The sequence below is a fragment of the Pangasianodon hypophthalmus genome, chromosome 7 (assembly GCF_027358585.1).
Source record: "Pangasianodon hypophthalmus isolate fPanHyp1 chromosome 7, fPanHyp1.pri, whole genome shotgun sequence".
Lineage (NCBI taxonomy): Eukaryota > Metazoa > Chordata > Actinopteri > Siluriformes > Pangasiidae > Pangasianodon > Pangasianodon hypophthalmus.
The window spans coordinates 8,670,007-8,683,003 of NC_069716.1; the positions used below are offsets into that span (position 1 = coordinate 8,670,007).

At 37.6% G+C, this 12,997-nt stretch overlaps 1 protein-coding gene across 3 annotated transcripts; it reads left to right on the forward strand.

Moving 5' to 3' along the window:
• The first annotated feature begins 4,402 nt into the window (after positions 1-4,402).
• On the forward strand, positions 4,403-8,642 carry si:dkey-27i16.2 (regulator of cell cycle RGCC-like). 3 transcript variants are annotated; one of them, XM_034305652.2, is made up of 5 exons: positions 4,403-4,543; positions 4,923-5,111; positions 5,972-6,052; positions 6,709-6,771; positions 7,701-8,641. In XM_034305652.2, the coding sequence occupies exons 1-5, from the start codon at positions 4,519-4,521 to the stop codon at positions 7,706-7,708; spliced, it is 366 nt and encodes a 121-aa protein (XP_034161543.2). In that variant the 5' UTR covers positions 4,403-4,518; the 3' UTR covers positions 7,709-8,641. The 3 variants fall into 3 exon arrangements, with proteins under 3 accessions (XP_034161543.2, XP_034161544.2, XP_053091267.1); XM_034305653.2 differs by having other exon boundaries at positions 4,405-4,543; positions 4,926-5,111; positions 7,701-8,642; XM_053235292.1 differs by having other exon boundaries at positions 4,431-4,543; positions 4,827-5,111; positions 7,701-8,642.
• Positions 8,643-12,997: the final 4,355 nt, after the last annotated feature.

The following is a 12,997-nucleotide window of genomic DNA, read 5'->3' on the forward strand; positions in this document are numbered from 1 at the left end:
CCACAGTGGTTTGATTGCACACACACACACACACACACACACACACACACACAAAATGTCTTATAATTATTGTTGGGGCCTTCCATTGCTATAATTATTAACGGAGTTAATTAGTGCTATGCCTACAACTGCATATAACCCAAATGTTTTTCAACTTCAATTTCAATTCCATTTTATTTGAACAGCGCTTTTAACAATAGACATGATTCCAAAGCAGTTTTAGAAATCTGGATGTAGATTTAGATCCCAAATGAGCAAGCCAGAGGTGACAAGGAAAAACTCCCTTGAGAATGACATGAGGAAGAAACCTTAAGAGGAACCAGACTAAAATGGGAACCTATCCACTTCTGGGTGACATTTTAAAAAAATTACAATTCTACAACTAAGTGTACTGAAAGGATGTACGGTATGAGCATACAGTATCACAGTCTTTATGATTGAGGCAACAGTTCTTAGGTACAAGTCTCAATATCCAGGTGAGATTATCCACTGAAGAAAGGGCGAGCTTGTAGAATGTATAGGATATATAGTATGTGTAAGATATACTGTACAGTATATGACAGGGCCCAATGAATTACCTGCATACACTCATCATCCACATTATTAGGAACACCTGTACACCTGCACAATCATGCATTTATCTAAGAGCTTCAGTTAAAGTTCACATCAAACATCAAAATGAAGAAAAAGTGGGATCTCTGTGACTTTGATCATGGCATGGATGTTGGTTCCAGATGGACTAGTTTGAGTATTTCAATAACTGCTGATATCCTGGGATTTTCACACACAACAGTCTCTAGATTTTACACAGAATGGTGCTGAAAACAAGCAGGGTGCGCGGGCTGAAACACCTTGTTGTTGACGGAGATCACAGGAGAATGACCAGACTGGTTTGAGCTGACAGGAAGTCTATAGTAACTCAAATAAGCACTCTTTACAACTGTGGTGAGCAGAAAGGCATCTCCGCATGCACAAAACATTGAACCTTGAGGTGGATAGGCTACAACAGCAGGAGACCACATCAGGTTCCACTCCTGTCAGCCATGAACAAGAATCCAAACCTGACAGTTTCGATGAGCCTGTGCCCATGATATCTAGATAACTGCATGAATGTGCAGGCGTACAAGTGTTCCTAATAAAGTGGATGTTGAGTGTGGTATATTTACTACCTTTACACTGCCCTCTAGTGTATAAACTGGTTACTACACCTAGACAGTTAATACAGAAAGTAGCACCTAGGTAGCCTAGGTGTGTGTGTTTAGTGCAGGGAAATGATAGAGTTTTCAGCCTTTTATATGTGATATTGTTTAGTTCTGCGGACACAGCTACTGATATCTATAAGCTGGAAAGTATATAAATAAATCTAATATTAATAGTAATATTTAATATTAAGAATACTCAGATGGTTATTGATGGAAACAACATTGCTAGTTGGTAAATCTCCTGACAACACAGCCATAAAAAGGCCATTAAAACACTATATAGCCAACGGTTTGTGGACACCTGGCCATCACAACCTTATGTGGTTCTTCCCCAAACTGTTGCCACAAAGTTGGTAGCACACAATTGTCTAGAATGCATCTGAATGCTGTAGCATTACAGTTTCCCTATATTGAGCCCAAACACGTTCCAACATGACAATGACTGTGGTCAAAGTGAGGTTCATGACGACACGGTTTGCCAAGTTTGGAGTAGATGAACTCGAGTGTCCATGCACAGAGCCCTGCCCTCAACCCAACTGAACATTTTTGGGATGAACTGCAATGCCGACTGCATCCCAGGCCTTCTCACTCAATGTCAGTGCTTGATCTCACTAATGCTCTTGTAGCTGAATGGGCAAATCCCCATATCCACAATCCAAAGTCTAGTGGAAAGCCTTTGCAGAAGAGTGGAGGTTATTATAACAGCAAAGGGGGACTAAATCTGGAATGGGATATTCAAAAAGCACATATGGGTGTGATGGTCAGGTGTCCACAAACTTTTGGCCATGTAGTGTATTTCAGCTGCTAGTCATTAACTCACAGGGTTTTTGTGTCGCCATCATGTGACTAAGGAACCTAAACCTGGGCTAGGGAAACATTACCATAATAAATAGGCCTGGCCCCTGTTAAATTGAACACAGGGGTGCCACTGTAGGGGGAAGAGTGAAACTGACCTAGGGCCCCAATGTAGATTTTCAAGAGATGGGAAGGAAGGCCACAGAGATTGCATTTCTGCAAATAACAATCTCCTGTATATATGTGTATGTATTTGCCTACATTTGGGTTTATATAATATCAGTTCTTTTGTAGGCTAGTTAAAAGCAGAGGCATGTACAAGGATTTTAAAGTTGTGTATGCCTGCTGAAGATGCTGGACATAAGTGCTAAAGTTCATACTAACAATGTGTTAGGAAAATTTCGCACTTTCAGGAAAGAGAACTACTAGTGCCAAAGCTTTAGTAAACAAAAACAGTTGACTTAGGTGGATTCAGGCTATGGAATGAACTGAGCTTTTCTGCACTGAAGCCTTTACACAATGAAACAGCTGCAGACTTGGATACTGAGATCCTGGAGCTGTTGAAGAGTTTGAGGATGTGGTGAGGGAACTGACCATGGGCCTAAGGAGCTTAAAACCCTTAGAAATAAATAAATTTATTATAAGTAATTTTTTAAATATATTTCTGCTCTCACTAGAAAATAAGGGAAAATAATGGAATTTACTGACAGTAGCAGGTTAAAGTAATTAAGTATTGTAAATTAATGCATTAATGGATTTATCAGAAGCCAAAACAATTCAAACATTTTCATGTCAGGTAAAGTAAAACTAGTAGACTATATTAGAGAAGCTTGTTTGAGAAGTTTGAGGCCGTGGTGGAGGAACTGACTGCCACATTTCTTAAGGAAACCAAAACTTGCCAAGGTAGATTTCTTCAGCCCAATAATGGCCTTTTTTCACTTTCACCAGTTTTGAATTTGTACCTTTATGTATTTGTTCCTACAGGATTCCAATAAAATCCTAATTAGAATTTCTAGCATATTTTAGAACCATTTCTATAAGATTCCTATAGGAATTGTCTTATAGGACAAGACATAAATATTCTGTAGGACCACTTCTACAGGAATTTTTTAATGGGATCCATTTGGGTTCCTAATCAGGTCTATATGGGGATTCAGTGTGATATTTTTAAGAATCCTAAAAGAGCACAGTGTATGATTATTTATGCTTTAAATAAAGGGAATGATTTGTTTACCGATTTGAACTGTTTAAAACTTTGTGTTCCATGAATTATTAACCATTAATTTTAAAACTCCCAAAGCACTCTCTGTAATTTTCACTAACTTTCCAAAAACAAGACATTATTCCCAATAAAATACAAGTAGAGATCCAACAAGATTCTAAAAATAAAATAAGATCCGACAGGATCAGCTGAAATTCCAGTAGGATTTTTTGACAAGGGAAGGTTGGTGATCTCTGAAGTCTACTTTGTGCATTCCATGTCTGTGTAATAAATACTGAAAAACTGAAATAAAGATCAACAAAATGGTCAGTAAGGTAGAGAAATACCAGACGAGGCAATAGATGCCATGCAGGTTACACACACACACACACACACACACGCTGAAAGTAAAACGTGGAAGTAAAAAGTAACAACACTATAAATATCTTTGGTATTCAGTAAGAAAAAGAGGATGGAAAACACAGATGTAAACACAGAGCAGTGGCAGCAGCTAGGTTCTGATATATTTAGAGCTAATAAACTGGTGCTTTTTTTTTTTTTTTTTTTTTTTTTTTTTTTTTAGAAAGAACTTTATTGAAAATCAGACAACAGGTCAACAACTTGTGTATACCATACAAATAACATCTGAAAGTGCCAGAGGATCAGTAGATGAAAAATAAAGAAGTAATAAGAAAATAAACCAAATAAATAATAATAATAATAATAATAATAATAATAATAATAATAATAAATAAAGAGTTACACAAATATCTTGTAAATCTTAAAATAACTATAAATCTTAACAGCTTTTTTGTTAGAACATTCAGAGATTAAAGAAAGGTATTGTCTGAGATTTATTGACAGCTCTAAAAACTTTATTGTTGGTGAATTTTGATTTATGAATGTAAAATTTGGTTAAAATAATAATCCAACTGATCAAATAAAATTGAGATCTGACCTTTCTGTCATAGTCAGTGAAACCTAACAATACATTTCTCCAAAGTCTAACGAACTAAACTTTTCCATATCACTGCCTCAGTCTCTGTTACGTCAAAGGAGAAGCTGCGCTCTCATTGGCTGAGAATCTGTTTCTCTGAGGTAGGAGTAGAACGCTGCTGCTAGGAGACAGTGATGGGCGGGGCACGCGGCGATTTTTTTTTTAATCAACCAATCAGATAATTGTTCTTTGACAGGCGCTCCGCCTTCTTGTGCTGCCATTACGTATTGCTTAGAGCACGAGAGAGACAAACCTTGCTCGAACTTTTCTAACTCTCTCACTTGTTACGTTTGTTTCTGAGGCTCAGCATCTGTGTGGAAAGCATGTCGACCACCGCACCCTTCACAGGTTAGTTTCAAGCTTTTAGTAACCTTTTAGTTACTTCTTTTTCTTTTAATATTTGTTAATCAGTGTATAGAAACCCAAATGAGGCCCATCCATCTTATAATGATCACATAAATAAATAAATAAATAAATAAATAAATAAAAATGTAAAAATGAAATGAAAATGTTGAAAAAAATATAAGACTTTATTAAAATGAACTAGAAACTGATTTTAAACCCTTAAAGTGAATATTATGGTGAATATTAAGTGAAATTGAATTTATTTATTACGTTTATTATTGATCAGAAAGCTAGGTGTCACATCATGGTAAAGTAGACCTGCAGTGGATCCAGGAGACTATATGCAGCAGATTTTTCTGAATGAATGTGTTCCACACTGAAGCAGGAGCTGCTGTAGAGTTGGACAGTGTGATTGGGGAGCTGCTGGAGGAGTTTGAGGCCGTGGTGCAGGAAATGAGCGCGCCGTCGGGGAGCGCGCGCGCCGCCTGCGAGCCCGCGCTGAGAGAAGAGAAGCGGCGACCTGCCTTCAGCGACGGAGTGACAGACAGCGGCATCGAGGACACGGACGACAGTGAGTGCTCCATCATCTCCTTCCTTTTAACAAAATCAAGGAACTTTTAGAGTCTTTAATCAGGGTGTTTGCACTCCTCCTCATCAGTGCCTTAGTAGGATATTTGTCACACTTAATGTCATGTACAGTATGACCTTGTAGAAAGAGCACGTGTTGTCACTTTCACTTGTGAAATGTTGTGAAAAATCACACATTTGTAACTGTACAGCTGCAGTGTAAAGTGTGGCTTAGTGGTCAGCACTGTTGGCACATGCCTCTGGGGTTGAGGGTTCGACTCCCGCCTCCACTATGTGTACGCAGAGTTTGTTTTTCTCTCATGCTTCGGGGGGTTTCTTCTGGGTACTCCAGCTTCCTCCTCCAGTCCAAAGATGTGTAGGCTGATTGACATTTCCAAATTTCCCGTAGTGTGTGAATGTGTGTGTGTGATTTGCCCTGTGATGGTTTGGCACCCCGTCCGGGGTGTGTCCCGTGTTCTGTAGGATCACCTCCAGGTTCCCTGTGACCCTGTACAGGATAAGTGGTACACAAAATGGATGGATGGATGCAATGCAAAATAACCTTCTGTTCAAAAACCTGTATATTGTATACAAATTAGGCTGTATACAAATGTACAGTGTAGGAGTTAATTCCACACTAGGGTTTTCCCACAGTGATGAATATACCCCCACCCCACACAGACACCTTTCTATAACGCTTACTGTTGGAAACAACTGTTTTTTGTCTTGAGCATGGAGCATAGAGTCACACAACAAAGATACATCATTAACTCAGAATGGTATCCTGTACTGCTGTCAAGTCAGATTTTTTAGATTTGGAACATTAAAGCACTTTGTATGTGCGTGTGTGTGTGTTTTTCTCAGCTAGCGAACCATCTCAGGCGAGCAGCTTGAATGCGAGTGTAGAAGAGCTCAACACCGCAGGCGTGATGACTTCACGGAAAGGTATTGCTGTTATATTTCAATCCTGATAACCACCACATTTACACAACAAAGCTGGAGGCATTAGAGTGTGTGTGGGTGCCATTTTTGTTTTGTGCCATTTCATACTTTGATGGGACTTTCAGCTTTGTGCTACCTCTCGGTATCTCACTGACGTCCACCCATGCTTACGCCTCGCCTTTTAATTTTAGTAACTAGGTGTTTGAAGAGAGGGATTATTATAGAAGCTTTAAATGAATCGAAGTGTTTATCAGTGAAAGGCTTTTATCTTATTTTGTCAGGCAACCATACAAAAAAGGATAAGACTCTGAACAGTTCCACTTCAAACCACAGCAACACAGAGGCGCTGATCTGTTTCAGCCTAACTGAGCTAATCTCTTAGATAGGCACATCTTTTTAAGAGGATGTTTACGATAAGATTTTTAAGCCCAATTCAAAGCCGTTGAACATGCAGCTGTGAATTTGTTTCTTTGCTCTGAAGTGTGGGATTAGATTTTATTTTCCAGTCCCACCAGCCCCCCCAGGGACTGTCAGATCGCATTTCCTCCAGTAGAATATTCCAGAGGAAATGCTTGGGCACTTAGCAGCATTTCTCAACATTCCAGAGCGTTCCATCATCCACCCCCTCCTTCACTCTGACTCTCTTCCTTTTCCTCCAGCCAAACTCAGGGACACCTCTGACCTAGAGAGCTTTATTGAGAACCTGGACAAAGAGATTGCAGGTAAGGTAACAGTGTCACCATGACAATATATTTCACGTGAACAAATGTGTTGCATATGAGCCTGAATTCTAGACTCCCTTTCCACTGAATAATAATCATTCTGCTCCACAGACTAACTAATTTGCTATTATTTATTTGCCTGAAATCTGATATTTCAAAGTGATTGTCTAAATGAATGAATGATATTTCAAGCTGTACTAGTATTTATACAAAATTAGTGCTGCAAGACTGACAGTATCTGCAGTATTTGCACTAGTTAGCTTCGTAGTGACTTAAAACTGTCTCTAGTTTGTCTCTTATTATAACCACATGAATGTATTGATATTTTATTACATCAAATTATTTCTAAACACTCAGCTTCATATCCTGGGCTCCAAGCCATCTTTGATTGAAAAAAAAGTTCACTTAGAACAGAAAACCTGTTAGAGTATAAAGTGTATGATAAGAAAAAAAAAGTGTTTTTCCTGCTTCAGGATATCATCCAAAAATACAAGGTCAGGTTTCCTAATGAAGAACCATTTCCACACTGGAACATCTTGGATATTGCAAATATGGTCTTTTATGTACTGCAGATATACTATTTGTTTTTGATTGCCACACTTCACTTCATGATAAATTATATGGTGTACATATGTCCCCAAATCAAAAATTAGAGTGCAATCTGTGATAAAGAGTACAGACAGAAATGAAATTTTCATTGCAGTGATGATAGCGCTGCTACTAAATTACCCCAGTGGCTGCCTATCAACAAAAGACCAGTGGTTTTACAAGGCCTGCTCCCAGCATGCCATGCTATCAGTGGGTTGTAGGGATAAGTGCAGATCATGAATCATAAGTCCCTAGACATCTGGGCACACTTTGAGCATGTTAATCCTTTCTGCCTGTCTCCCCTGTCGACCTGAGCTATGACAACTTTATCTTCTTGACAGAGATGTGAACAGACAGGACTCATGTAACTACAGGACAGGAGCCAAGACTATCAGCACGTACCAGCAAGAACAGACAGAGAACTGGCATCCATGAACAAACAAAATCCCCTTCTTGGACAGGAGATTCAGGTTGTAGTACACCAAAAAAATGACAGACAACAAATTACAACTAAGACAAGTTAGCATGAGCAATCTTTAAACTTGTTAAAAGGCATCTGTTAGTTTATATTTGTTAATACAAATGTTGGTTTTTTTTTTGTGTGAAATATATATTAATAGTCCGCAATCTCATTGAATATGAACTAAGACAATACCTCAATCAGTAATAAGGCTGGATTATGAAGTTCTTTTAGTCTTTGCTTAGAAAATTTGCTATGGTTGCTATATTCTGGCTAAATTCATTTGTAATGATGCTGGCTCAATATCTCTTAAACTATAACCCTCTTTCAAGTCAATCCTCAAATCAAATCCTCAAAGTTTTTTGACTTATGGCCTAAAAACTCAATATTCAGGAATTCTAATTATATTCTTACTGTTAAATTATTTTCTGAATGCATAAATGGCATGGCAGCTAATTGTAGTAGCTAACATTTTACATTGTGTTTACTGTATAAATATTCATGTTATTGCACATAGTATCTGTACTTTGACTGATATTGAGTGAGATTTTTTTCTTAAGGGAAAGGAAACTTTTGTAAAATTAAAAAATATTTATATTATGAGAGAAATTTTATGTTTAAACTTTTTTATTTTTCTGTTACTGGTGAGATGAAAAGCATTTGTAGTTGCTTTCCAGTTCAGCAAATTACCTGGAATTAACATGTATGTGAATTGTATCACTTTTTTGTGTTCATTTCTCAGTATCTCAGCATGTCAGTCTATTAAAAACTCTGGTTTGCCTTTGGGTAAACGTAGCTGCAAACAAGGAAATTGTGGTTTTGTCGTCAGCATAGACAGGAAATACATCAGTTGCACTAGAAACAGTGCAGTTGATGGAGTTCATCACACAGATGCAGGTGGGGGTGTATGGAACTGTACTGCTTGAATAAGCACAGATTGTGCAATAAGGAGGCAACAATGCCCAATTCTCTTGGTTGCAGTGGAAACTGAGCCGCAGTCATCACATAAAAAGAAGAAGCAGACTTGCAGAATTGCACCATCACCGCTCTTAAGATCTCAGCAGGAATTTATAGTGAGCACTTGAAACACATGATGATTGTATCATCCATAGATTTGTCTATATTTAAAGCCACCAAATCCACAAGATTTAAAAATTCAAAGATCAGATCTTTTTGCATACAGAACCTAATATCCAGGGATGGAACGTAATGAACTATATGTGATCTTTTTACAGTACTTGAGTACAGAACAGTACTTATTTGAGTACAATTCAAGTTATTTATCAAATCTTTATTAAAATTTCACCACACTCATTTTCGATAACTGTTAAAAAGTATGAAATAATAATGCATTTAACCCCAGAAGACTGTAAGTCAATTAAAACTCTGTGCAAATTTTAAATAACTAAAATTTTAGACTGTATCAAAATAAAGCAGAAGAAACAAATGATACATAATAATATAAGCTAAAACAAATGGATATAATGGCATTTCACAACTCAACATCCAAACTGTGGAAACATGTACAGGTAAACTAGTAGCTAGCTGAGTGAGACAGAGATGCTAACCAGATCTTTTGAGGTTTTACAGGAAAGATGCTCTGCACTGAATTTAATTGGGTGATAACAATTGCTTGTTGTGTTAAATATTTCTGCTACAGCCTATAGGTAATGCTCTGGATAATGTGTAAGGGGCATCTTTGATAGAGCATGTATGAATAAACATGAGCTAGCTATGGATAGCAGTGAATGTTACCTCTTTGTCACTTCAGAATAACTCACTTGGTTAGTTAAAATAAGAACAGGATAGAAAATAGAACATTTTTGGATTAGTTGTGTCAATTATAGACTACTCTCAGTTTTTTACTCTTTCCACCACAGCTAATAACATTGTTGGAGATTGTTGCTGAATATGCAAACTGGCAGCTTTAGTTTTTAAAGCTAAGAAATCAGTCAATCATTTGAAGTTGTTTAACTGAATGCTTGACACACTTCATTCATTCATCTTCAGTAACCACTTCATCCTGGTCAGGGACATGGTGGATCCGGAGCCTATCCTGGTAACACTAGATGCAAGGCAGAATGTTCGTGCTGCTTGGTCTGTGTGTTTGTTTAAAGACATTGTGTTCAGGGTGTTTTCTCCAACCTGCCCCCTTGGGGAAATGATGTTGACTGCTGCAATTAAATCCTGCATAAACAGGATTCCGAACTATACAGAAAGGGTGACATGACCCTAAGGCACAGCCCTGCCTGTGTGATCAGCAACTTCCTTTTAAGGCTATATATCACTGCGGTTTTGGTCCCAACTGGGAAGTCCAGTACAAAGCAAAACTGATAGCATTGTATATGGAAGTTTGGAAGCTGTTGTTAGAGGAAATAAAACCAAATAACATGACTGAAAGTTCCTAGTTTGCATTAAGATGGAAATGTGACAGTTTTCCCACATGCAATACACACCATTTGGCCAACAGTCATAGGCATAGCTAAGAGATGGCCAGGGGTGGCTAATGGCACCCTACCATGAAGCAGATGAAGCCCTCTGTGCTGAGCTTATTAATATTACCCAATGTCACTTTTCTTGTTGTAATAATAGTAATTATAATAACGACTACAACATGATGTCTCTGGTTGTGTCAGGTGACACAGAAACAAAAATAAAACAGGACCATCGTGTTCAGCGTTTCACAGTAGATGTGACGTGGTTGTCTTTTCATTGACAGAGGGTCCCAGTGTAGGGGAAAATCTGGGAAGGCTGTTTGCTGTTTTGGTCATGAATAGACCATAACCATTCATATTAAAATTCACACTCTGTTCCTCTACCCTTTAACATTGCAAATCCACTCTCAGGCATTAGGCTTTTTTTTTTTTTTGTCTAAACTGCATGTACAATAAGTCAAAAGAAATACCATAGAGCATTTTCAATTGCCTAATTAAAATGACATGAAAATGGTCTGATTACAGCATTGAGTATCCCTGAAAGGGTTTATAAAAATGCAGGAGATGATGAGAGGATGAACATTCAGTGGGTCCACATTATTATTAATATAATTAATCTAGCACAGTTCAGTGATTTTCTTTCTCTTCATGCCTACTAATTAAAGTAATTAATTGGTGAGCGAGCTAATAAGCGAGCTGTGATAACTAAGTGAGCTGTGTCTTTAAGCTGGCTAATTAGGTTAGCTAGCTCTGCTATCAAACCTGACTAAGGCAGTACTAACACAGCTATTGAAATTATTCAGTCTAGCCAGCTAAGTTGTGCTTAAAAAAAGCTATACAAATCATTGTGCTATTGTCATGCCATGAATTTTACAGTTACCATTGTATTTCTTAGAATTTTGGCTGTAAATGTGTAGATTGTATGAGTTAAGTTCAGTTTGCTAGCTGTGTATGGGCTCTGCTGGTCAGTTTGCTTTCTGGGAGGCAGGGGTTCATGTACATGGGTACTTTCTAAAACAATACCAGCTACTCAACAATGGTGGAAGCAAAGCTTTCCATTGCTGTCTCATGGAAAAACAAATCTTCAGTAAACATTTTATCCTGGTCAGGGTCGTAGTGGATCTGGAGACTATCCTAGGAACACTGGGCACAAGATGGGAATACACCCTGGGTAGGATGTCAGTCTAACAAAGGGTACAATGCACACACATTCATACTTAGGGCAATGTAGAGTCACCAGTCCAGGTTTTTTGGGAGATGGGAGGAAACTGGGGACCCTGGAAAATTTTTTTTAGTTCTCCACAAACTGTTAATGTGAACATTGCCTAACTTTCAAATCTTAGGAGGCCCCGGTGCAAGATCATGAATTATGTAAATATTGAGCCGTGCACAGAACCAACATGTGACATGTCATGGTTCAGCAGTCAAATCTGACTGCTCCTGAAACCTATTCAAGCATTTTAATACCTTTGATTTGGGTGTAAGTCTAAATGATAACAGTTATGCCACTATGTGGCATAAGACATAACCATGTCATAATCCTATTCTGTCATTATTTGTCATGACAGTTTATGTTCAGTTACCTAGCCGTGTCGTGTTACCATGACTGGTATTCTGGTGATTGTCATGACACACTCCATGTAGCATACATTTTAAGACATGATATACTTCATGACAAGCACTTAATTTGTCATAAACTGGGTTCCATCATGACATATTATTCTCTTGCTTATATCTTTCTTCTTTAGCCGTGTTACACAAAATGTTTCAAATGTTTTACATTTTAATACAATGTAACTGAATTGGATTTTGTCGGTAGAAAATTCAGGAATAAAAAGCTCAGAAAAGGAAATGAAAAAGGATGGTTCACATTTGCCTAACAACAACAACAACAATCTGTGTTGCAATCTTAAAGAGAGAACTTATGAAAATTATATAATAGTTATCATGACCTGATGTCCAGTGAAAAGAATGTTACAAAAATGTGTTAATAAAAATCTCTTTTGCTCTTTTCTATTTCACCATACATAGCAAACCTTTCACCTGAGCACATTTTCATCTATGTACTCAAACTGTAGCACTTTAGAACTAGGTGTTACAGTTTAGCTTGATAGCGCTTACATGAATCCATGGGAACGTGTGCAAATTGAGTTTCATTGTGGTAAATAGAGTTTTGCATATTGAACTGCAGTGTTTTCAGCTTGAGGTTAAATGTATGAGGTTAAATGTGCTTAAAGAGTTTAGGAGACCTGCATTCTCACTGCAAGTGTGTTTAAGTCTCATTAGCTGTGAATAAGGAATGAAATTTTCACAGTGTTTGTGATGTAGAGTTGTATTGTAGTTTTCAAAGTGGAATATATTGATTTCAAAGATATGTCTAAAAACATTATGCTCGAGCCAGGGTGAAAAGAGGAACTAAAAAGCTGAAGCTCCTCAACCACTCACACTTTAGCAATGACAAAGATTCTATCACTATCTATCTTAGAAACAGAGTGGGAATAGACATACTGTTCAGTAAACTGTTAAAAAACGGTTTCTTGACAAAAAGGTTTGCATAGGAGGGTCCCATTTTAGGGTCCCATACTAATGCCTGTTACTTGAGAGTCAGAATTGTAGTTGGAATTTAAGATGCAGCAGTTTAGTGTTAGTTATATATGAATTTAATTTACAATTTACATATTTAATAAGAACATAACAAATTTTTAAAAGAAATAACCACAGGACATCACTGTCATCAGCATTT